General features: G+C 38.5%; 1 protein-coding gene across 1 annotated transcript in view; it reads left to right on the top strand.

The window, feature by feature from the left end:
* Window positions 1-24,899, top strand: part of ANK3 (ankyrin 3) — a 375,681-nt gene that overhangs the window by 111,674 nt on the left and 239,108 nt on the right. Inside the window, exons 2-5 of the mRNA XM_052641329.1 lie at window positions 12,406-12,507; window positions 12,918-13,016; window positions 13,225-13,323; window positions 24,189-24,287. Coding sequence (XP_052497289.1) covers window positions 12,406-12,507; window positions 12,918-13,016; window positions 13,225-13,323; window positions 24,189-24,287 — 399 coding nt within the window. The remainder of the gene's footprint in view (window positions 1-12,405; window positions 12,508-12,917; window positions 13,017-13,224; window positions 13,324-24,188; window positions 24,288-24,899) is intronic.

Consider the following 24,899-nt stretch of genomic DNA (forward strand, 5'->3'; position numbering starts at 1 on the left):
GTCACACAGACCTGAATTTGAATTCTCATGCTAATGCAATTTGGCTGTGGTGCTTATGCAGCTTCTTGAGTTTCCTTCTTCTCTTTGAAAACACAAAAATATCAAATGTCAAGGATCATGAAATGAATTCATCTATGAACAGTACCTAGCCGAGTGCCTGTCTGCCTCTCTCATGACTCCAAAAAAATGTTGCTGCTGTTTCTTTCCCTCTTGACTTAGGGAATCTAAGTTCCTTTTTCCACTTTGATATCACTCTGGAACATTTAACTAAGGAAAGCATTAGATACTAGTGTGTTAAGACCAGAGCTCTAAAACCAGGTAGATGTAAGTTCTAATCCTGGCTCTGCCAGTTTCTAGAAGAATGTCCTGTGGAAAAGTTGCCTAACTTGACTGTTTGTTTATTTATTTTTTTACTTTTCTCTCTTGTTTTATCATTATTTTTTTAATAACCTGATTTTTCTAGTCTGTAAAATGGGTGATAATGACACAGACCTCACAGTCCCCTGAGAATATGTGGCAATCAATGAACATACCTTTCATATTATAAGTGCCCAGTAATTATTACTTATGTTACCATATTATTAGATACAGGACACTTAGATGCCTTGTGATTCATTAGGCACAACAAAATGCCGACTTGATCTGCATATTCTTTTTTTTAATTCATTTTATTGAAGTATAATTGATTTACAATGTTGGTTTCTGGTATACAGCAAAGTGATTCAGATATATTATTTTTGATATCCCTTTCTATTATGGTTTATCACAGGATTCTGAATATAGTTCCCTGTGCTGTATAGTAGGATCTTGTTTATCCGTCCTATATAGTTTGCATCTGCTAATCCCAAACCCCCAATCCTTCCCTACTCCCTCCCCGCTCCATTGGTGATCCCAGCAGGCATATTACACATCAGGCTATGTACAAAGTGAGTGAAGAAACCAAAGTAAACTCATTCCCACTCCTTCATCTTCTCTTGAATTTTGGACGAGCTTCTAATTCTGTCAGTAGACTGATGAAATGAAGAGCGAGCAACAGGCTAGAGAGGATACGAAACAGACTCTTTTTTGTTCCCAATTAAGTTGGTGTGAGTCTTTGTTTCTCAAAGAAAATTAGGGCACCGGACTCTCAAGGAATGAATATGTCTTTATTTAGCATCTCCTGACAGTAGGCTGCAGTCCATGGGGTCACTGACTTCACTTTGACTTTTCACTTTCATGCATTGGAGAAGGAAATGGCAACCCACTCCAGTGTTCTTGCCTGGAGAATCCCAGGGACGGGGAGCCTGGTGGGCTGCCATCTCTGGGATCGCACAGAGTTGGACACGACTGAAGCCACTTAGCAGCAGCAGCAGCAGCAGACAGTCTATCATGTAGAACTCGGTTCTGAGCAGGACATAGACCTAAAAGAGAGAGAGTAGAGTCCATCCTGAGGAGATAGCTGGCATCTAAGCTGAACTGACCAAGTGCTCTAGGAGTCTGGAGAGGAAAGGAGTTATGTCTGATGTTTATCAGGTAAAATAGCAAAGATGCAGTGACATTTGAGCTGGACCTAGGATATAGTTGGTGTATCTCTTGTTGGGGGATGGAAAGCAAGGGGTGATGGTGAGCATGACTGCCAGGCATGAAGCCTTTGAGGGATGGTAGACCTAGATAGCACATTGAAAAGCAGAGACATTACTTTGCCAACTAAGGTCCATCTAGTCAAGGCTATGGTTTTTCCTGTGGTCATGTATGGATGTGAGAGTTGGACTGTGAAGAAGGCTGAGCGCAGAAGAACTGATGCTTTTGAACTGTAGTGTTGGAGAAGACTCTTGCGAGTCCCTTGGACTGCAAGGAGATCCAACCAGTCCATTCTGAAGATCAACCCTGGGATTTCTTTGGAAGGAATAATGCTAAAGCTGAAGCTTTGGCCACCTCATGCGAAGAGTTGACTCATTGGAAAAGACTCTGATGCTGGGAGGGATTGGGGGCAGGAGGAGAAGGGGACGACAGAGGATGAGATGGCTGGATGGCATCACTGACTTGATGGACATGAGTCTGAGTGAACTCCGGGAGTTGGTGATGGACAGGGAGGCCTGGCATGCTGCAATTCATGGGGTCGCAAAGAGTCGGACACGACTGAGCGACTGAGCTGAACTGAAGCTGTCTAGATTACCTTCAAGATCAGTATTTGTATTTTAATTCAAGCTGGAAGTATTTGGCACAGGTTTTCAAGGACCTTAGAGACTGCCATAGGAATTGATTGAATATTATGGTTTAAAAGCAGAAATATTTTTTACAAATGAAGCACATCATCAAACATTAATATATAAAAGTAACAGATAAAAGTAGACCTACTTTGGCTGACACTGAAAATAGATATATGGAACTCTGCTTATTACTCAAACTTACTCTTTGTTTTCCTTTAAAAAAAAATTATTGGAGTATAGTTGATTTACATACAATGTTGTGTCAGTTTCAGCTATACAGCAAAGTGATTGTTATATTAATATATGCCCATGTATTCATTCTTTTTCAGATTCTTTACCCATATAGGTTATCATATATGGGTATCATGCAGAGTTTCCTTTGCTATACAGTAGGTCCTTGTTGATTTTCTATGTTATATGTAGCAGTGTGTATATGTTAATCCTAAACTCCTAATTTATTCCTCCTCTCCTATCCCCTGTAGTAACCATGTTTGTTTTTGAAATCTGTGTCTGTTTCTGTTTTGTAAACAAGTTCATTTGTAAAAGTTAGATTCCACATATGAGTGATATACAGTATTTGTCTTTCTCTGTCTGGCTTATTACACTTAGAGTGATCATCTCTAGGTCCATCCATGTTGATGAAAATGGTACATCTTCTTTATTTGTTCATCTGTCGATGGACATTTAGGTTGCTTCCATCTCCTGGATGTTGTAATAGTGCTGCAACAAGCATTGAGGTGTCTGTATTTTTTTTGAAGTATGATTTTTCTCCAGATATATGCCATGGAGTGGGATTCCTGAATGATACGGTCACTCTGTAGATAGAATTCTTGAACCCTAGGGTTCCGCAGAACCATGGGTTTTGAGGAAACAGCCTGGGCTTATTATAAAGTAGTTATGGTTTCAGTTCTGCTTCTGTTAAGCCAGACCCAAAAGAACTCTCAAAGATAAATTTCAGAGGACTGTGAGCTCACAATCAATAATCACAAACTACGGTAAGTGTAAAGTGGCACCAATCACTTTGAAAAACAATTTGTCATTAACTAGTAAAGTTGAATAATCACATAAGCAATGACCCGGCATTTATGATCCTACATGTGTATAGCTTAGGGCTTCCCAAGTGGTGCTAATGGTAAAGAACCCACCTGTCAATGCAGGAGATCCCTGGGTCAGGAAGAGTCCTCTGGAAGAGGGCATGGCTACCCACTCAGTATTCTTGCCTGGAGAATCCCATGAACTGGGAGCCTAGCAGGCTACAGTCCATAGGGTCACACAGAATCGGACACGACTGAAGCGACTTATCACGCATGCACGCACATCCCTTAAGATGTTGCCTGCGTGTACCAGGAGTAGGGTTAAACGAGAATGACTGAACTAGAACAGAGGATGCCTTTGGAGAGCTAGTGAAGGAAGGGCCCCTTGCAGATCTGCAAAGCTGCCTGTAGCTTTCATTCTTCAGCTGACTGGGTATGTGGGTATTTCTTTTATGATTTTTCTTTCGCTTTTTTTTTCCTTGGCCGTGCTGCATAGCATGCAGGATCTTAGTTCCTTGACCAGGGTAGAAGCCCTGCCCCCCCACAGTGGAAGCATGGAGTCTTAACCACAGGACCACCAGCAAAGTCCCTGATAAGTACTTTAAAAAAGGAAAATAGAAACTATAAAAGTTCTCAGAGACAAAATATTTGATAGGATTCAAGTGTGAAACTTTCTGGGAGAGAGTTTCAGGGAAATAATGGAGAAGGAAAAAGTAATAAAAAATTCACACCTCTCATCACAAGAAAAAATTATAACTATGTATGGTGATAGATGTTATCTTACTATGGTGATCATTTCTCAATATATGTATCAAGTCATCATATACCCGAAACTAATACAATGTTACATGTCAAGTATTACCTCAATTAAAATAAGGACTGACACCAAAGGTGCATGCCTGAGTGGTTAGGATAATCTTGATATCTTAAAACTGAATTAAGGAGATCAAGGAAGTTTATTATTCACATCTCTGCCATGAGTACCTAGTTGCAGTGACAGATACGTTACACTTTCTTGGTAAATGCTTGTTGTGCTGTTGTGGTGCGGAAATTGTGAGACATAGAAATGGAAATGTTTGGGTTAAATGCAGATAGGCACAATCAGTGAGTATTATGTGTAAAAAGAGTGATAGAAGTCATGATAGTGATGAAGAGCACGGGAAGAAAGAAATGTGAGATCCGAAAACGGAAAAGCCCATTTTTCAGTGATGGGTTGAAACAGTGAGGAACAAAAAGGCTTGAACAAAGAAATGAGAGAGGCCAAAAGGAAGATGCTGAAGAAAGAGAAGGTGATCGGTGCTGTCCAATGGTTCAATCTTAAGAGGAGAGAATTATAATTCAGTAATGCAATTGGAAGGTCGTTGGGGATTTTGTACAGAGAGATTTTATTGATTAGCAAGAGGATTAGCAAGAGAAGCCGTATTGCCAAGGACTCAAAGATGAATTAGTATTAATTATATGGAAGTAGTCAGACTAACCTAAGCCAATCTGTCAAAATGTTTGATGTTCACAGAATAATTATAAAATAGTAATCATTTATTGTTTCCTATGCACTCAGCCTGTTAATTACTGTACATGAACTAATTTCATTCTGATAGTAGATTATTTTATCCCCATTTGACAGCTGAGAAAACTGAGGCACACATGTTTAAAATCTTGCCACAGGTAACACTGCTAGTGGATACAGACCAATTAAGTAGTCTACGGCACTGAGAAACAGACATCCCTTGCAAAGAGTGCTCGGTACAAAAGTGGAAGAAAAGATTGTTTTGTTTTTGTTTGTGTGGGTTTTTTTTTTTTTTTGAGGGGGAGCAGTTTAGGTTTAAGAAATACCTGAGTATGTTGGTAGACAGAAAACAGGACACCAGGAGAGAAAAAGAACCTAAAGCTTACAGGAAGGATCATCTTCCCCTTCACATGGTTCCCAGATAGGTGGAAAGGTGAAATAAAGGAAAAAGAGAGAATTGGTAGATGAGGTAGTCATAGATGTCAGAGGTTGCGCCCTGAGGTCTAGTGGCAGTGGAGCGGAACTCTTACTATTCCCACTGCATCGGCAGTCTGCCTGTCTTCGGGTGAGCCACTCTCAGACTGATCTTGAGCCTTAAAATAAACTCAGTGAAGGAACTGGGCTTGAAAGGGGACATAATTGAAAGTACCTACATAGTTCATCTGATGGATTGATGAATGGACAGACTGATGGACAGTGGTTTGATGGAAAATGAATGAAATAATGAACTAATGAGTTACTGCTATACTATTCCATGGGAATATTATATGGACGAAGTTAATATACGTGCTTATACAATTGGGGTTTCCCTGGAGGCTCAGAGGGTAAAGAATCTGCCTAAAATGCAAGAGACCTGGGTTCAGTCTCTGGGTGGGGAAGATCCCCTGGAGGAGGGCATGGCTACCCACTCCAGTATTCTTGCCTGGAGAATCCCATGGACAGAGGAGCCTGGTGGGCTACAGTCCATGGGGTCACAAAGAGTTGGGGACACACACACACACACACAGACACACACACCACTCTTATACAATTGATACATATTATATTCAGTTCAGTTCAGTTCAGTCGCTCAGTCGTGTCCGACTCTTTGCGACCCCATGAATTGCAGCACACCAGGCCTCCCTGTTCATCACCATCTCCCAGAGTTCACTCAGACTCACGTCCATCGAGTTCGTGATGCCATCCAGCCATCTCATCCTCAGTCGTCCCCTTCTCCTCCTGCCCCCAATCCCTCCCAGCATCAGAGTCTTTTCCAATGAGTCAACTCTTCACATGAGGTGGCCAAAGTACTGGGCTTTCAGCTTTAGCATCATTCCTTCCAAAGAAATCCCAGGGCTGATCTCCTTCAAAATGGACTGGTTGGATCTCCTTGCAGTCCAAGGGACTCTCAAGAGTCTTCTCCAACCCCACAGTTCAAAAGCATCAATTCTTCGGCACTCAGCCTTCTTCACAGTCCAACTCTCACATCCATACATGACCACAGGAAAAACCATAGCCTTGACTAGTTGGACCTTAGTCAGCAAAGTAATGTCTCTGCTTTTGAATATGCTATCTAGGTTGGTCATAACTTTTCTTCCAAGGAGTAAGTGTCTTTAATTTCATGGCTGCAGTCACCATCTGCAGTGATTCTGGAGCCCAAAAAAATAAAGTCTGACACTGTTTCCACTGCTTCCCCATCTATTTGCCATGAAGTGATGGGACCAGATGCCATGATCTTCGTTTTCTGAATGTTGAGCTTTAGGCCAACTTTTTCACTCTCCTCTTTCACTTTCATCAAGAGGCCTTTTAGCTCCTCTTCACTTTCTGCCATAAGAGTGGTATCATCTGCATATCTGAGGTTATTGATATTTCTCCCGGCAATCTTGATTCCAGCTTGTGTTTCGTCCAGTCCAGCGTTTCTCATGATGTACTCTGCATATAAGTTAAATAAGCAGCGTGACAATATACAGCCTTGACATACTCCTTTTCTTATTTGAAACCAGTCTGTTGTTCCATGTCCAGTTCTAACTGTTGCTTCCTGACCTGCATACAGATTTCTCAAGAGGCAGGTCAGGTGGTCTGGTATTCCCATCTCTTTCAGAATTTTCCACAGTTTATTGTAATCCACACAGTCAAAGGCTTTGGCATAGTCAATAAAGCAGAAATAGATGTTTTTTGAAACTCTCTTGCTTTTTCCATGATCCAGCAGATGTTGGCAATTTAATCTCTGGTTCCTCTGCCTTTTCTAAAACCAGCTTGAACATCAGCGAGTTCACGGTTCACATATTGCTGAAGCCTGGCTTGGACAATTTTGAGCATCACTTTACTAGCATGTGAGATGAGTGCAATTGTGCGGTAGTTTGAGCATTCTTTGGCATTGCCTTTCTTTGGGATTGGAATGAAAACTGGCCTTTTCCAGTCCTGTGGCCACTGCTGAGTTTTCCAAATTTGCTGGCATATTGAGTGCAGCACTTTCACAGCATCATCTTTCAGGATTTGAAACAGCTCTACTGGAATTCCATCACCTCCACTAGCTTTGTTTGTAGTGATGCTTTCTAAGGCCCACTTGACTTCACATTCCAAGATGTCTGGTTCTAGATTAGTGATCACATCATCATGACTATCTGGGTTGTGAAGATCTTTTTCGTACAGTTCTTCCATGTATTCTTGCTACCTCTTCTTAATATCTTCTGCTTCTGTTAGGTCCATACCATTTCTGTCCTTTATCAAGCCGATCTTTGCATGAAGTGTTCCCTTGGTATGTCTAATTTTCTTGAATAGATCTCTAGTCTTTCCCAATCTGTTGTTTTCCTCTATTTCTTTGCATTGATCGCTGAAGAAGGCTTTCTTATCTCTTCTTGCTATTCTTTGGAACTCTGCATTTAGATGCCTATATCTTTCCTTTTCTCCTTTGCTTTTCGCCTCTCTTCTCTTCACAGCTATTTGTAAGGCCTCCCCAGACAGCCATTTTGCTTTTTTGCATTTCTTTTCCATGGGGATGGTCTTGATCCCTGTCTTCTGCACAATGTCACGAACTTCATTCCATAGTTCATCAGGCACTCTGTCTATCAGATCTAGGCCCTTAAATCTATTTCTCACTTCCACTGTATAATCATAAGGGATTTGATTTAGGTCATACCTGAATGGTGTAGCGGTTTTCCCTACTTTCTTCAATTTAAGTCTGAATTTGGTAATAAGGAGTTCATGATCTGAGCCACAGTCAGCTCCTGGTCTTGTTTTTGAAGTGTGACTAATGATATAATTCAGTGCCAATAATATAATTAAGTTAATCTAAGTGCTTGTAATAGTGTCTAGAACACTGAGTTATGAAGTATTAGTTATTACTGAGATTAGTACTTGGAAAATGTTTTGTTTTTTTTAATCACTGCTTTCTGATGAATAATATTCAGTACAGGTGAAAATTCTGAGTAAGTTTAATTCCTAACAATGCTTGTCTGTCCTTAAGCGATTTCCCTGAAGAATATACATGGCTCATATTTCTTTCTTATCTAGTAAAATTTTATGTAGACCAGACATCAAACAGTGGCGAAAGATACTTACATTTTCCAAATTCCTCCTTCAGATTTTCATCGTCTCGGAGGGGCGGGGGAGGAGAAAAAAATGCTGACCAACTTGCTCATACTCACTTTGTACCAACTAACTCTGTAGACGATGGCCTCCTCAGTATGACTTTCCATGTGACAGCGCTCAGCCTCTCATGGGACCTAATCTCCTTCCAGAGTAATTTGTCTACAACTGGCTTTAAAGAAACATTGTTTGGATAGAATGTTCTAGATTAAAAAACAGGTCATAGCCTGTGTTAAGAGTAACTCCTAGTTACTTGATGGAATGACAGCTAAGAGATGCAACACATTGTTATTGAGCCTAATAGGAAGTGTTACATGCATTTTAAGAGTAAGGAAATAACCAATATATAGATATTATAGGCAGAATTGGAAAAAGAAAAAAGGGAAGACTCCACCCTTCACCCTGCCAATGAAGCCGCGCAATTTGGGAATGTATAAGAATGAGATGAAGGCAAGTGGGTCTTAACTGGTACCACATCTGTTTTGTTTACCACCATACAGCTGGATTTTGGCAGGACTAGAACAAAGTCCATATGCAACTAATACCTGTGGAAGAAAGACATTGCTGCGTGGCTTGCAGGTGGCTGAGACTAGAGGAAGAACTTCTCAGTTCTTGTCTGTGCGCCGTAATCACTGCATTTCCTAAGTTGTCATGTTTCTTGAGGGCAGTCTTTACTTCCCTCTTCTCACACTTTCTTCGTATTTTCCTCTCTTTCTCTTCCTAGACTTTTTCTTTGAAGTACAGGCAGAAGCTGGTTATTATTATTGGTCTGTTGGACATGTCTGCATATAACAGAGAGCTGGGAGAAGTGAAAAAAAAAGAAATTAAATAATTTCTTTTTCTCTTCCCTTCTCTTTTTCCTGAAGTTCTCAGGTGATAAATTAGCCACCTCAGAGAATTATTTGATACCAGGATATATTGGGTAAAATAGAGAATTCTTTATCCTTAGAGCAGATGTTCTTCGACATGAATCTGTGAGCCAGCTTTGTGAGCCTGAGCCTGAAATAGTGTGCAAATTGTTTGCACATGCATTTTTATGCACATGCATGTTTATATGGCATGCGTGAAGATTTATATTTATATTGCATGTATGCAGATTTGTGTATGCATATTGGATGTCTGTATGAAAATGTGTGTGTATGCAGAGCTGATGTACATAAGCATACTTGATCTATGTATATATATATGTGTGTGATTATTGAAGGAAAGCAACTGATTCATAACTTTTGTTAATCTCAAAAAAATCTGAACACCAAATAGGTAGGCAACCACTGAATTGGAAGATTTTATTTATACTGTCTGTATTTTGTTTTGCTTTAAATTTTCTAGTGGGAAAATTCTGAGACAATGTGAGAGAAAAACGGACAGTGTAAAGAGTCGCCAAACCTTTTTAGATCTGGAGTCAATTCAGGGGCTTTCCTTGAATTCTGACAGCTTTTATTTTAAACTTCTATAACTGCTGTTTTTGTGTATTCAAAGTCAGGGTTTGGGGTGCCTACTTAATTCACTATTGTTATCTCTGGCCATTGAAATAATCCAGGCAGGCTGATGTCATTTGTTCCCAGGACAGCATCAGAGCCCTTCTGGGCAAATTCACTAATAAGTCACTGAGCAGGCACAAAGAAGATGATGTTTTATGGTACAGGGACCCATCCTTGCATAGCTAATTTGTTTCTAATTGAACTTACAAAGCAAACAAAACTAACCTTCTCCAAGTACCAAATTGCTTTAAAGACTGAACTTTGTGTTTCATTACATTCCTGGAAACTTTAGTGTGTCCTTTGTCTGATTTGAACCAAATCTGTTGTTTTACACTTACTTAACTCTCTGCCCTGATTAAATTATCTGCATGCTTGACTCAAATCCCAATTTTACTTTAGCAATACCTACATATGTTCCCAGACACAAAATTTATGGCTTAGCTTATGCTCTCTGCTGTTCAGCTTTATATCATAACAAATTCTCAACGTAAATAGCTCTTATGTTGTTTTGTTGTTGTTAATAAAGCCTCCTGTATTATTCCAGGAAATATTTTAATTAAACAGTTTGTGCTTAGTTGCTCAGTCATGTCCATCTCTTTGCAACCCCATGGACTGCCCCTCCAGGCTCCTCTGACCATGGGGATTCTTCAGGCAAGAATACTGGAGTGGGTTGCCATGCCTTCCTCAATTAATCAGTTATTTCCATACATTTTATTTATTTGTTGATTCATTCATTCACAAATCATTTATAGGCACTTGCTATGTGCCAGGGATGCTTCCAGTTGTAGGGGAAACAGAAGGATGAACGTTATAGCCACTGCCTTGTGCTAGGTCAAGGCATATGGCAATGCCATATTTTGCGTATGGCAATGCAAAATATGAAAGCCTTTTGAAACGCACAATCTTTAAACAAATCGACTTACTATTTTTTTAGAGCAGTGGTTCTCAACTGGAGAGGTTTTAGCCTTCACCCTGGGAAACTTGGCTTCCTGAAGACGTTTTTGGTTGTCTCAAATAGGAGATTCCACTGGTGCCTGATTGGTAGATGCTGGGAATGCTGGTGAACATGGACACTGGACAGGATTGTTCCTTACATCAAAAAATTATCTGGATCAAAATGCCAGTACTGCTGAGATTAAGAAACCCTAATTTAGAAGAAGTAGGACTCTTTCAGAGAAAGGCATACTAATTTGCATGGAAATGGGGGAGACCCTAGAGGCACTGCCATTTCATTTAGGTCTTGAGCAAGTCAACTCATAACTGACCCACACCAAAATTGGAGATTCTTCTGAGGAACAGAATTCTCTTCACCTCAAGTACATTTCCAGGGTCAAATTAGTGTTTCTCAAGGATTGGCATCTTAGTGACTTTCCATTCTTCTATCCCTTAATACAGCTCTGCCTATTATTAAAGAGCTTACAATTTAGGGAAGACAAAGGACAGGTACAACAAAAACTATGATAAATACCAAGAGGGCTCAAGGAAATGAGTGCCTTGGGAGCACTGAGCAATTAAGCTCTGCTTGGAGGTCTGGGAAGCCTTTACAGATGAGGTGGCAAGTGAATGGGAGTTTGAAGGAGGCAGTGGCCAAATGCCTGAAGGAAGATGCTTGGCTCTTTTAAGCCATATCCTGCATGATTGCATTTATAACCAGTGATGTTTTCGGCAGCCCTTTCAAGAAAATCTCCTTCTGTATTATTTTACATGAAACAAGATTCCTTTACAAACTGTGCAGACTCAACTTGGCAATCTTTCTTATCACCTTTTTTTCTATTAAAAAATTTCAGTAGCAGATGATTTCAGCTGTGTAATTGTAGGTATTAGAGTTTAGCAATAGTTTAGAGTTGGAAGTTTCCAATGAATGAATTACAGACTTGGGTTTTGATGTTCAAAAAAGGTGGACTTTTTCTTTATTTGTACAGGCTAATGCTTCTAATAAAGTTGTCCATAGGTTGTGGACTTAGCTTTAAAATATATGGAAAATATGCTTCACAAACTGTAGACACTTATAAATGAATGCTTTTCAAATACAGTCAATGTTCCAAAACATGGCTATGACCTACAGGAAAATTGCAGAGAACATCGTTAACCACAAATTCCTGTTAAACTAGTATAACAGCATTAAATGTACTTATGAAACTATTAATTGAAAAATTGGCCATTGTTATATACAAAAGAATGGGGTAATGTTAAACCTCTCTTTTGAGTTTCAGATATAGTATTGTAGTTCAACATCTGTATAATTAAATTTATGATTAAAGAGAGCAGTGAGGTTTATTGTAATGTAACTACCAGAAAGTTTCAGGATTTTTCTTAACTCTCATGAAATTGTACATACCTACACATCCTGGGAAATATTCTCTTTCAGTTTGGAATCACTTATGGCATCACAGAAGGGATAATTTTATACACTTGAAACTAACTTTTGAAAAATTTGTTCTTTTCCTGGTGACTTCATAAAGGCCTTATATTACTGTTTTCATGTTAGAAATAAAATAGTTCAGTTGAAAAAAATCTCAGTTTTACTTTCTTTGTAAATAGTTTGAACAATCATCTGGTAGTTAGAAACAGGCAAAGTCGTTTCCTTTTTTTAACCAAATGTTTTTTTTTTTTTCTTTTTTATTCAGTCTGATGCCAACGCGAGTTACTTAAGAGCAGCTCGAGCTGGACACTTGGAAAAGGCCCTTGACTACATAAAAAATGGAGTTGACATCAACATTTGCAATCAGGTTAGTTGTGGTGATTGTTGTTGTTATTTAAGTTTTCAGTTAAGATTTTTAAAACCCAGACTTTAAAGTCTTTAAATCCTCTATTACCAAGTTATTACCAAGACTTTCTCTTTTTGCCAGTGTTTTCTATTAAATGTCACCAACTTGAATGATCAAGTTATTCTTCGCTTTGTTAGAGGAGCATTCAGAAATGTAGACATGTGTCCTTTAACAATTAGTTCCTAAAATACAGTACATAATGACATCAGAACAACCCGCCTAATTGCCACAAGAACTTTTATTCCTAATTCAGGCTCCCGCATTGCACACATGCGAATGGTTGTTGGTAGGGTGTTCCCTTCAGAGTTCTTAGTAGACTGTTTACTGCTCTGTTTCAACCTGCTGAGTAAAGCTTCTCTTCACTTAATCAGAATGGGTTGAACGCTCTCCATCTTGCTTCCAAAGAGGGCCACGTAGAAGTTGTTTCTGAACTGCTGCAGAGAGAAGCCAGTGTGGATGCAGCGACAAAGGTCAGTGCCACACATTTCAAACTTTTTGTGTCAGTTGCCCAGTTCAATGAGAATTCAGCCCTCAGTAAAAAATCCGGGCATGCTTCTCATGAAATACTCATCAACATTGCTCTCCTAGGGAACTTACAGAGGGATTTAATATTTTGGAAAATGTTGAAAGCAGAGAGAAAGATGGGTGAACTGATGGATCTTGTTTCTCATTTCACAGAAAGGAAACACAGCGTTGCATATAGCATCTTTGGCAGGGCAAGCAGAGGTGGTAAAAGTCTTGGTTACAAATGGAGCCAACGTCAACGCCCAATCCCAGGTAAACCTATATTTCAGATGCCAAGAAATGCTGTGATTATGATTCACGAATAATGTTCTGGGTCAGGTGCTTATTTATTCTTGTGTATTCTAAGAAAACAATATTGAAGAGCTATATCATCATCAAGGAAAAACCCAGGACAATGGGCAGGGCCAGGGCAGCAAGGGCTGTGAAGAAGTACCCTTTGCCCTTAAAAGCAGCAAAAATTCACTCACCAAGCCACTTAGGTCCTGTCCTTTTGTTTGTATTTTCCAGTAACTTTTTTTGAAATGAATGCACAGGCAGACCTTAGAGATATGTGGGTTCAATTCCTGGCCACCCTAATAAAGCATTGTTGCAATTAAAAAAGTCTGCAAACAGTAAATGTTGGAGACCATGTATAGAAAAGGGGACATTCATACATTGTTGATGGGAATGTAAATTTGTGCACCACTATGGAGAACAATATGGAGGTTCCTTAAAAAACTAGAAGTAGAATAACCATATATATGATCCGGCAAGCCCACTCCTGAGTATATACCCAGAGAACACCATAATTCAAAAAGATACATGTACCTTAGTGTTCATTCCAGCACTGTTTACAATAGCCAAGACATGAAAGCAACCTAAATGTCCATCCACAGAGGAAAGGATAAATAAGACGTGGTGTCCACACATACATACATACAATGGAATACCACTCAGTCAAAAATAATGAAATAATGCCATTTGCAGCAACATGGACAGAACTAGAGATTATCATACTAAGTGAGGTAAGTCAGAGAAAGGCAAATACTATATATCACTTATATGTGAAATCTTAAAAAAATGATACAAATGAACTTACTTACAAAACAGAAACAGACTCAGACTTTAAAACAAACTTATGAAAACCAACAGAAAAAGGTGGGGAGTAGGGGGATAAATTAGGAGTTCCCAGGTGGCTCAGTTGGTAAAGAATCTGCCTGCCAATGCAGAAGACTCGGGTTCTATCCCTGGGTTGGAAAGATCCCCTGGAGTAGGAAATGGCAATCCATTCCAGTATTCTTGCCTAAAGAATTTCATGGACAGAGGAGCCTGGCAGGTTGCCATCAATGGGGTTGCAAAAAGTTGGACATGACCGAGCAACTGAGCATGCAGGAAAAGACACTTATATATAAAATAGATAAATAAGGACCTACTGTATATCACAGGAAACTTTAGTCAATATTGTATAATAATGTATATAGCAAGCAAATCTGAAAAAGTATGACCATATGTATATGCATAGCCGAATCATTTTGCTATACACCTGAAACTAACATGGCATTGTAAATCAACTATGCTTCAATGTAAAATATAAATTTAAAAGAGTTATATTCATTGAATGGGCTTCCCAGGTGGCACTAATGGTAAAGAACCTGCTCACCAATGCATGAGACTTAAGAGACACAGGTTCTATCCCTCGGTCAGGAAAATCTCCTGAAAGAGGGCATGACAACCCACTCCAGTATTCTTGCCCGGAGAATCTCATGGATAGAGGAGCCTGGCAGGTTATAGTCCATAGGATTACAAAAAGTTGGACATGACTGAACCAACTTAGCACACACACATAAATATTCATTGAATAGGTAAATTATTCCAGATTATTTAGTTTCATATATATCCTCATTTGCAATCCTCTACATGTGAAAGGAAGAGGTTTTTCAAAGTCAGCCATCTGTAGACTGGTATGTATGGCTGGTAGTGATAAACACAAATGATTGGAGAATCTCTGTAATGTAGAGACTTACTCTATTTTATGATGTTAGCTAAAGTCCAGTATGGTCAATTCGTATTTACTAACCGAGGCATTGTTGTTGCTCCCTGAAACAGATTAGTGGGGGATAAAAAAAGGAGAAGAAATTCTAAAATCCCCAAACATTAAAATTTCCAGATTGTTTGTAATGGATATACACCCATCATTCTTTCAGAAGATTCTCCTACAAGCTCTCAGAGTCCTGCATGGAGCTCTAACAAAAAGACTAATAGATTATCAATTGGTGGACTTTGAGTCCAAAAAAATTAAGTTCACTTTATTGGTCTAAAAATACAGGTCTTCATGATCCAAATTATTCATTATGTGAGTCCCCCAGAGATGTGAGCTTGTGTGGGAGAGCATACATCATCATAACACAGAAATATCCACTAAGGACCTTTTTTTTTTTTTTAATTTTATTGAAGTATAGTTGATTTGCCATGTTGTGTTCATTTCTACTGTACAACAACGTGACTCAGTTATACATTTATATATATATTCCTTTTCATATTCTTTTCTATTATGGTTTATCACACGATATTGGATATAGTGCCCTGTGCTACACTGTAGTATCTTATTTATCCATTCCCCATATAATAATTCTCTGCTAATCCCAAACTCCCAATCCTTCCCCCTCACTTAGCAACAGCAAGTCTTTTCTCTGTGTCTGTGAGTCTGTTTCTGTTTCATAGATAGGTTCATTTCTATCATATTTTAGATTCCACATATAAATGATATCATATGGTGTTTGTCTTTCTCTTTCTGACTTACTTCGTTTAGTATGATAATCTCTAAGGACCTGACCATTTTAAGAACTGACCTCTACTCAAACATTCCTTCCAGCTAAAGGCTGACATCTATCCTTGTTCATCAATATCTACCCCAGGGTGTTAGGTTGAACAAATTGACTATAGATCAAAGCTGCAAGTTTTCCAAAAGATGTAGGCTATCATTCTGAAGTCAGGAAAAACGATGCTAGAGGACTGCTGGACCCACAGCCAAGTTGTGAGGTCGTGGCTTTCTGGCAGGAGTAGACCAGACTGTATGAAGAATCAGGATGATTTCCTGACAGATGTTTCCAACTTGAATGATTTGAGAATCAAAATGTTAAATGAAGGAAAAAATTAGTCTGAAAATAAAAAGTGAAGGCTGTCGACCCATCATATAGTGTTCTTGGAAATGAAAATCATACTTTCTCCCCCAGAATCATAGTTGGTTTAGTCTTCATTCATTCTGTGAACTCGTACACGATACAGTTATAACCTACGTTTTGTTAAATCGTATAAATTTGCTTTTACAATTTCTGGTTTTCTCTTTTAAGATGAAGTCTCAATCTAACTTTTTTCATTATTTACTGTGGCCTTTTGATCTCCACCTTCAGTGCGCTTGATTTCCTCAGCTTTTTCCAGTACTGATTATCTTTGAATAACAGGAGCCTCTTGCACTTTATGGGTCCACAGAATTGCAGTGACTTTCCACCTTGTTACTTCAGCCATATTGATGAAAGCTCTGATGCCATTAAATATCAGTGTTGCAGAAAAGAAACTGAAAGGTTGCTGCTGAGCCATGAAAGAAGCCAGGATTCTTGGCCTCCAGAGGAGAGGAATTCAATCCAGGGCCGGTGACAAGGCTTGATTGCTTACAGCTTTTGTGTAGTAAAGTTTTATTGAAGTATAAAAGAGATAGAGAAAGCTTCTGACATAGACATCAGAAGGGGGCAGAAAGAGGCCCCCTGTGCTAGCCTTCGGCAGTATGTTATATACCCATAAGCAAGCTGTTGGTTACAGAAAGGAAATGTCTCAAACCTCAGAGTGGCACCAGGCCCCTCACCCACAACATGCAGTCTGGGATGACATTGACACAAAGTGAGTCCACTCAGGCCATAAAACGAATGATGTGAATCTTGAAAAAAGGCAGGTTTCCAGGTAAATATATCGTTTCATTAACATAGGTTAGGAGAACAATGTATGAGTAAAACGTACTGGTCTGTTGAGCCCTTATGGGTTCTGAGTCTTAAGTGGAACTGACTTGAAGAAAGACAGAGTCTAGGGTAAATACATAGTTTATTAACATAGCTTAAGAAAAATATTTCCATTAAAAAAAAACCACCTTGGTTAGCTCAGGGTTTGAGAGAAGTTAAGTTCCGGTGAAATCAGGTGTCCTCATGGCAACACCGGATTTTAAGAGAAGCCTCCTTTTAATTCTGTGTAGAGAAGGGAAAATAGTCTGACACTTGTAGTTAGTTTCCTCCTGCCGCTTAAGAGAGAGAGAGAAAATGCCTGACGCTTGCAGCCTGTTTCCTCCGTTTGGAGACCCCTGGCCTTCCTGCCTGTTACCCTCTCAAAACTGTTCTTCCTACCACCTGGTGTCTTGTGTAATTGGTCGACTCTTTAGTTCCCTGTGGTTGGACTTTTGTTCCATGGTTTATGCCACCTGTTCTGATTCCCAGTGAGAGCTCACTTAGAGTAATAATGTTTTTCCAGAAAGGAGTGATATAAAGTTGAATATTGACAAATATGAGAGAAATACAGACCAGCTGACCACAAGAGAAGCATTACGCTTTTCAACCAATTATGTTTAAATGCCTCTATGATCTTTTTCACTCAGGAAGTAGCTGGCGTTAAGCTCTGAGGTAGTGGGAAATGCTTCAGTCCATTTTCGTTTTCTTCTTTTTTTCCCCCAAGGGAGAGACGGTTAGCCTCCCCATCTTGTAAACAATGTACACATTCTTGACTAATGATCAAAGGAGGCATAGTTTTAAACCTTCTCTCCAATGTCTGGGAGAAGCTGTAGTCAAAATAAAATCCTAACCAGATTTGATTTCAATTTATACACATTCTCTTCTGATGATGAAGTGCGGAAGAAGAACATGGGCTATGAAATGCCCTGTTCCTTGGAGCTGTGCTTGGAATACCCAGCCACACACTTGACAGTAAAAACCTGCCCCCCTTCCTCTAGACACCTGCCCTCAGAAACCTTCTGAACTGCATCATTCTACTGATGGAGTAAGTAATGAGATCACCACACAGCCGAATGGGGTTTCAAAGATAATTCCTGGTAGCAGCTTTTCAAAAGGAACTTTCATAAAGAACAACAAGCAATACCACCATGAAGTGCAATGAAATTCCATTTAGGTGGCAGAACATCACAGGAATATTAATACTCAAGAACAACAATATTCCTGTCCATGTGAAATTTTATCCTATATAGACAATAATTAATTGCCAATGAGGAACAGTATCAAAAGAGCCCCTCACCTTCCTTAAATATAAAAATTCTCCTGGAAAATAAAAATAGCATTGGACAATATCAAGTTCTGATGAACTGTGACTCTATAAACTAGGCGTTTATAGATATTCTTGTAATAATTTTTGTCATTGCCTTGATCTTAGGTCTTAAGAAGTAGTTAACTCTTTCTTATATTACTTAATGTTCCAGGAAATCATTTAGGCCTCCTCTGAGAAAGAAATGGGGTTAGATAACTAAATTATGATTTTAAAGAACTCTAATTTAAGTCCTTGGTACTTAATATAAAATACAACAGTGATTTAACAGTGTTTGCTCTTGAAAAATCCTAAACTGTCAGGCCAAATGACATCCCTCATGCTTTTCTCTTTCTCTGTCTTTATTCCATAAGACACCAACCATATTTATAAAAAAGAAGCTGCTGCTGCTGCTGCTAAGTCGCTTCAGTCGTGTCCAACTCTGTACAACCCCGTAGACAGCAGCCCACCAGGCTCCCCTGTCCCTGAGATTCTATTTCAAATAATATTTTCGCTATCAAAGTATTCTAAATGGACAGGTTTTCACAGTGGTTTTAACAAAGACAAAGCCCTTTAATTAAATCAATGTTTCCTTGGTCTTTCTGTGTTTTTAATGTTTCCTATTGAGGAGGAGGTCAGATCCTGATGAAGCTAGACAATGGATGTGGTCCAAATAGAGCCTTTCTGACCTTCATACTCATAGCATATCTCTGATGTAAACAGCCTTCAGAAAAATTAATATCATATACGAAACAGTACAAATTTATTACCAAGCCCTTAATACTTTAATTAGAAACAGGACTTTTTGATATATAAAAGCTTAGTTAGAGGAAACTAGCATAGATAAGAAAATTTCAAGGATGAAATTTAAGCCCTTATTTTAGTTCATTTTATTTCATTTTTATTTTATTTTAGTGGATCTAGGCAGCATGCCTCAGTACTATCTATAAAACTATAAATCTGCAACTTTGCATACTTATAATAACACCACAACAGTTATAATAACACTGAAATGCCTTCAGAGCAGAGGGAATTGAAGATATTGGATAAAGTCGGGTATCAAGAAGCATATTCAGTCTTGAGCTGTTCTGCTTTTTGAGAATTCAGTCTATTGTTGCTACAGAAAAGAAAATGTAAATTGGGCCACCCATATGTTCCTTTTTGGTCAGCTCTTTGTTTTGGAAATTTCCTAAGTTAGGAAATTAATATAAAACCAGTGATGTACTTTTTTCTCTTAAGAGAAAAATAACATCTTTCCTGAAATCTGACCATTTTCCTAATCCAAGTACCATTTCACAGAAAAGCATTACAGCTCTAGGTCATCCACACTGAATTTACTGACACCTTAAGCCTCTTTGCACTAGAGAGTAATGGTAATACCTTTTTTCACTCTTTCCAAAGGGTGCTTAGAATTATCTCCCTATAACATAACTAAATGCTGTGTATGTGTTCTCACAGCTTCTTAATCCTTTCCTGAAAGGTGATTTTTTTATTAATTGGTGTTAATTTCTATTGCTTTAATCCAAATAACTTCAGCAATTTGGAATTCTCTGAGGAACCCATAGAACAGAAGGCTAAAGAAGCTTTCAGAAAGCTTTGGAAACTAGGTAGTTGGAGTGAGAGAACCTAGTCAGAAGCTAAAGGGTAAGATTGTCCTTTGATATGTTCCCTGCAGGTCATCCGAGGGTGGAGAGGGGAGGTTTGGTAGAAAACAGGACTGAGGATTGGAGAGTAGTCATGGCACAGCCATCCGTTACATGCACTCACCTTGTGGTTGAAGAAGGGCTGGCCAATTTGCATCAAATTCCAACCAAGACCAGTCCTACCTAAACATCAGTGAAAACATAGTTCCTCTAAAGAAAAAGCAGTACTGCCAAATGAAGGGACCAAAATACACACACACACACACACACACACACACACACACACACACTCAAATGCCCACTATAAAATTGAGATTTCCTTGATGGAGGCCTCATCAAAAAATCATTTTATCAGTATGGTCAGCAGAAGTAAAATGAGACCATTCAATGCCATATAATGTGTGATTCCACTTACATGAAATGTTTACAATAGACAAATCTGTGAAGATGGAAAGCAGATGAGTGGTTGCCAGTGACTATTAGGAGGGGCAAATGAAGTATGATTACTAATGGTCCCTTTCTGAGGTGATGAAATGTTCTGGAATTAGGTGGTGAGGATATTTTCCCAAATTTGCGAACAGATGAAAACAACACTAAATTTTACACTTTGAGAAAGTGAGTTTATTCATATGTGAATTATATATCCATAAAAATTTATAAACTTAAAAAAGTATGAAAGCATGTGACCATTCAGAAAATGACCGGCTTTCAAGCCATAGCTATACAGTGTCAAGCATTCAAAAAAGAAAAGGAAAAACTACTGTGGAAACAGAGCCCCATCTCACTGTGACTCGTGTCTGCAGATTATTTCTGAGATTCCAGCATTTCACCCTCTGCCATGATGAAGAAGGCAACAGGATGATGTAAAAGTTGTAGCTTTTTACTAGTCACTCTGTAGAAACTCCAGGTCTGCTAGAGCAGCATCTCCTAAAGCTCAGTGCCTAGTTTTGGATTCCCTTCATGGGTCAGGAAATGTTTGGTTCTGGCAGGTTTCCTCAAGAAGAGTGCAAGTACACTGGGCTAGAAACCAGACATGCAGCAGGACCAGTGTTTCCTAGGTAATCTTAAACTACAACAGATCTCTGCCCTGGAGTTGAGACACCACTGACATATATTATCTACTTAATATTTATGTCTCAGAAGATAATATCCATTTTGGAATTTTTTCTTAAAAACTTTACTCCTAAAATCTGAATATTTGGTCTGGAAATTTTGGGTGATATGTAAAGAAAGATACTCAGTTCATACAGTGATAAGGAAAATCCACCTTTTCTTTTTAATATTTTAAATTTTTTTGTCTTTTTTGGTTAAGAGATACTTAAATCAACCAAGAGTTGAACAGTCTTTCATTTTGGTCAAATAAGAAAAGGAGAAAAAAGTAATATGATAAAAGGTCTAAACTAGCTTTCAGTTTCCCTCATAGGTCTGGGAAGAGTGATGAAGATGAAACCCACCTATCCCCTCCCCCGCCCCCCCGACATACACATACACACACACACACATTGGATTGCAGTTATGCATGTTTCATATTTAATATTGATAAAACCTTTCATGATAGAACAAAGTAACAGTGAAATTAATGATTTTACTAGGTAACTAATATACAGTGAAGAAGCTTGAATCTTCTGTCATACTCTGCTGCCTCTAATTCTGTGTCTCTAATCTTGAGCTTGGCAAGCTAATAACCTAGCTAATTACAACTATGTGTAAAATAAGTAGAATAGAGGAACTCTCTGATGAATGAAGTATATTCACCATGGTAGATTTATTCCCTGGTGGCTCAGACGGTAAAGCGTCTGTCTACAATGCAGGAGACCTGGGTTTGATCCCTGGGTCGGGAATATCCCTTGCGGAAGGAAATGGCAATCCACTCCAGTACTATTGCTTGGAAAATCCCATGGACAGAGGAACCTGGTAGGCTACAGTCCATGGGGTCACAAAGAATCGGACACAACTGAGCGACTTCACTTTCACTTTTATCTGCTTAAGAATCTTTTAAACTTCCTAATTCTGAGGTATAAACCAAAAAATTGATGTTAGTAGACGTTGGATTTTATGTTATTCATATTACTCATCCAGAGATTTGATAAGTAAGGTCATTATATAATAATGGATATTTATAATAATGAACTTAAACCTTTGGAATCACAAAACTTTGAGTATTGTTTTGTAACATTTAATTTAGAATGTATTTCCATTTATTCTTTGAGATTGCATAATATATACAACAAAATTTCCAGACCAGTTAGTTAAATAGAAATAAATTCTGAAAAATTTGTTCAAAGAGAATTTATTATAGTTTGAAAAATACATTTTGGTATATATATATATCTTGCAATAAGTTTTTTTTGGTAATATTACAGTATTTTCAGTTCAGTTCAGTTCAGTCACACAGTCGTGTCCGACTGTTTGCAACCCCATGAATCGCAGCACACCAGGCCTCCCTGTCCATCACCAACTCCCGGAGTTCACTCAGACTCACGTCCATCGAGTCCGTGATGCCATCCAGCCATCTCATCCTCGGTCGTCCCCTTCTCCTCCTGCCCCCAATCCCTCCCAGCATCAGAGTTTTTTTCCAATGAGTCAACTCTTCGCATGAGGTAGCCAAAGTACTGGAGTTTCAGCTTTAGCATCATTCCTTCCAAAGAAATCCCAGGGTTGATCTCCTTCAGAATGGACTGGTTGGATCTCCTTGCAGTCCAAGGGACTCTCAAGAGTCTTCTCCAACACCACAGTTCAAAAGCATCAATTCTTCGGCACTCAGCCTTCTTCACAGTCCAACTCTCACATCCATACATGACCACAGGAAAAACCATAGCCTTGATTAGATGGACCTTAGTTGGCAAAGTAATGTCTCTGCTTTTGAATATACTATCTAGGTTGATCATAACTTTTCTTCCAAGGAGTAAGCATCTTTTAATTTCATGGCTGCAGTCACCATCTGCAGTGATTCTGGGGCCCAAAACAATAAAGTCTGACACTGTTTCCACTGTTTCCCCATCTATTTCCCATGAAGTGATGGGAGCAGATGCCATGATCTTCATTTTCTGAATGTTGAGCTTTAGGCCAGCTTTTTCACTCTCCTCTTTCACTTTCATCAAGAGGCTTTTGAGTTCCTCTTCACTTTCTGCCATAAGGGTGGTGTCATCTGCATATCTGAGGTTATTGATATTTCTCCCGGCAATCTTGATTCCAGCTTGTGTTTCTTCCAGTCCAGCGTTTCTCATGATGTACTCTGCGTATAAGTTAAATAAGCAGGGTGACAGTATACAGCCTTGACGTACTCCTTTTCCTATTTGAAACCAGTCTGTTGTTCCATGTCCAGTTCTAACTGTTGCTTCCTGACCTGCATACAGATTTCTTAAGAGGCAGGTCAGGTGGTCTGGTATTCCCATCTCTTCCAGAATTTTCCACAGTTTATTGTGATCCACACAGTCAAAGGCTTTGAACAGATGTGAAATACATTGTTTCAGAGAACTTTTTTACTAAGAAGCTTAAGATATATACATGCATTTATTTCCAAGTTCCTTGGCAGCTGGGCACATTTCAGACAGTGATGCACAATATGTCTTTGCAAAAAATACAAGGGAGGAAACTTAGAAAAAGTAGACCGCCTAATCGAATTCTACTTTAAAACTGAAGTATACCCTTTTCAAATTGGTGTTCTTTCCTTTGCTCCAAGTAACCTCATCTGTGATAAGTTTGAATCTGTATGAAATTAATATAAATTCCTTCCAAAGTTGGAACTATTTCAGGTGCTTAATTTTATGTAAAAGTATTACATATTTTGTTTAGGAGAAATAAATATTGCTTGGGATAAAAAACTCATTGGGACAATGACCAAATGTATTTTTCTTCATATCTTCATGGTATCTAGTAAAACTCTTTACTCATGATAGACACTCTGTAAGTGCTTAGTTAAATGGATACACATGTTTAACTAAACTGGATGTATTGGTTTGAATTAGACTATTAGCTATGAACGACACTCAAACTAGAATTGTGAAGCATAATTAACAATTATGCTTCATAGTTGTGCTTAAACTATCATACTCAGGTTTTGTAATATATATAAATATATACATTAAAGTATCATAAAAATTATTATGTGTGAGCATTTCCTGAAACATATAACAGCATCAATACAGTGGAAAGATAGGTCAGCTTTAAAAAGCTACAAACATTTGAATTGGTGTTTTGCAGAATGGTTTCACACCATTGTATATGGCAGCCCAGGAGAACCACCTGGAAGTTGTCAAGTTTCTCCTCGACAATGGTGCAAGCCAGAGCCTGGCCACAGAGGTAAGACACTTTGGTTCTTTTTGTGGGTGAGTTCACATGTTTATAGGGATTTTAGAAACCTGAAGTTGTATCATTGAGCATCTGTCCCGCTGGTATTTCATTACAGTTGTATATTAATGTGTGGGCTCATAAGTTTTTATGAAATACATTAGAAAAGTCTATTGTTAGTCTTTCAAGAATCTTCCATGCCTAGTTACCCTTTCTGCTCTTAAATGCCTGGCTGTACCCTCTAATTGAGCTATTTGTTTACTATTTACATAATTGCTTGAGAGTACTTTTCTCCTTCTTACAATTTTGCGTCAAAGGCAGCCACTGTTTTGAAATATTTTCTGTGATAGAACATAAGTTTTAAATCTGTTTTTTCCAAATTTAAGTGAGCATAATTATAATGATTGGATTTATGCATTTCTAAAGTTAACTAATTAGATTTAACTCATACTTCTAAACAAAACTAGTATATATTTTTGAAGAGTAGATAAAAGCAGGCTTTAAAAAAATTGCAATCATGAATAGGAGAGTTATTAAAAATAAAGTATTTAAGTCACTGATACTGTTTTAGGTAATGTAGTTTATTTTTGAAACTAATCTGGATGGAAGATTGTGATCCCTTGA

Source organism: Budorcas taxicolor, chromosome 5 (genome assembly GCF_023091745.1).
Source record: "Budorcas taxicolor isolate Tak-1 chromosome 5, Takin1.1, whole genome shotgun sequence".
In the NCBI taxonomy this organism is placed as follows: domain Eukaryota; kingdom Metazoa; phylum Chordata; class Mammalia; order Artiodactyla; family Bovidae; genus Budorcas; species Budorcas taxicolor.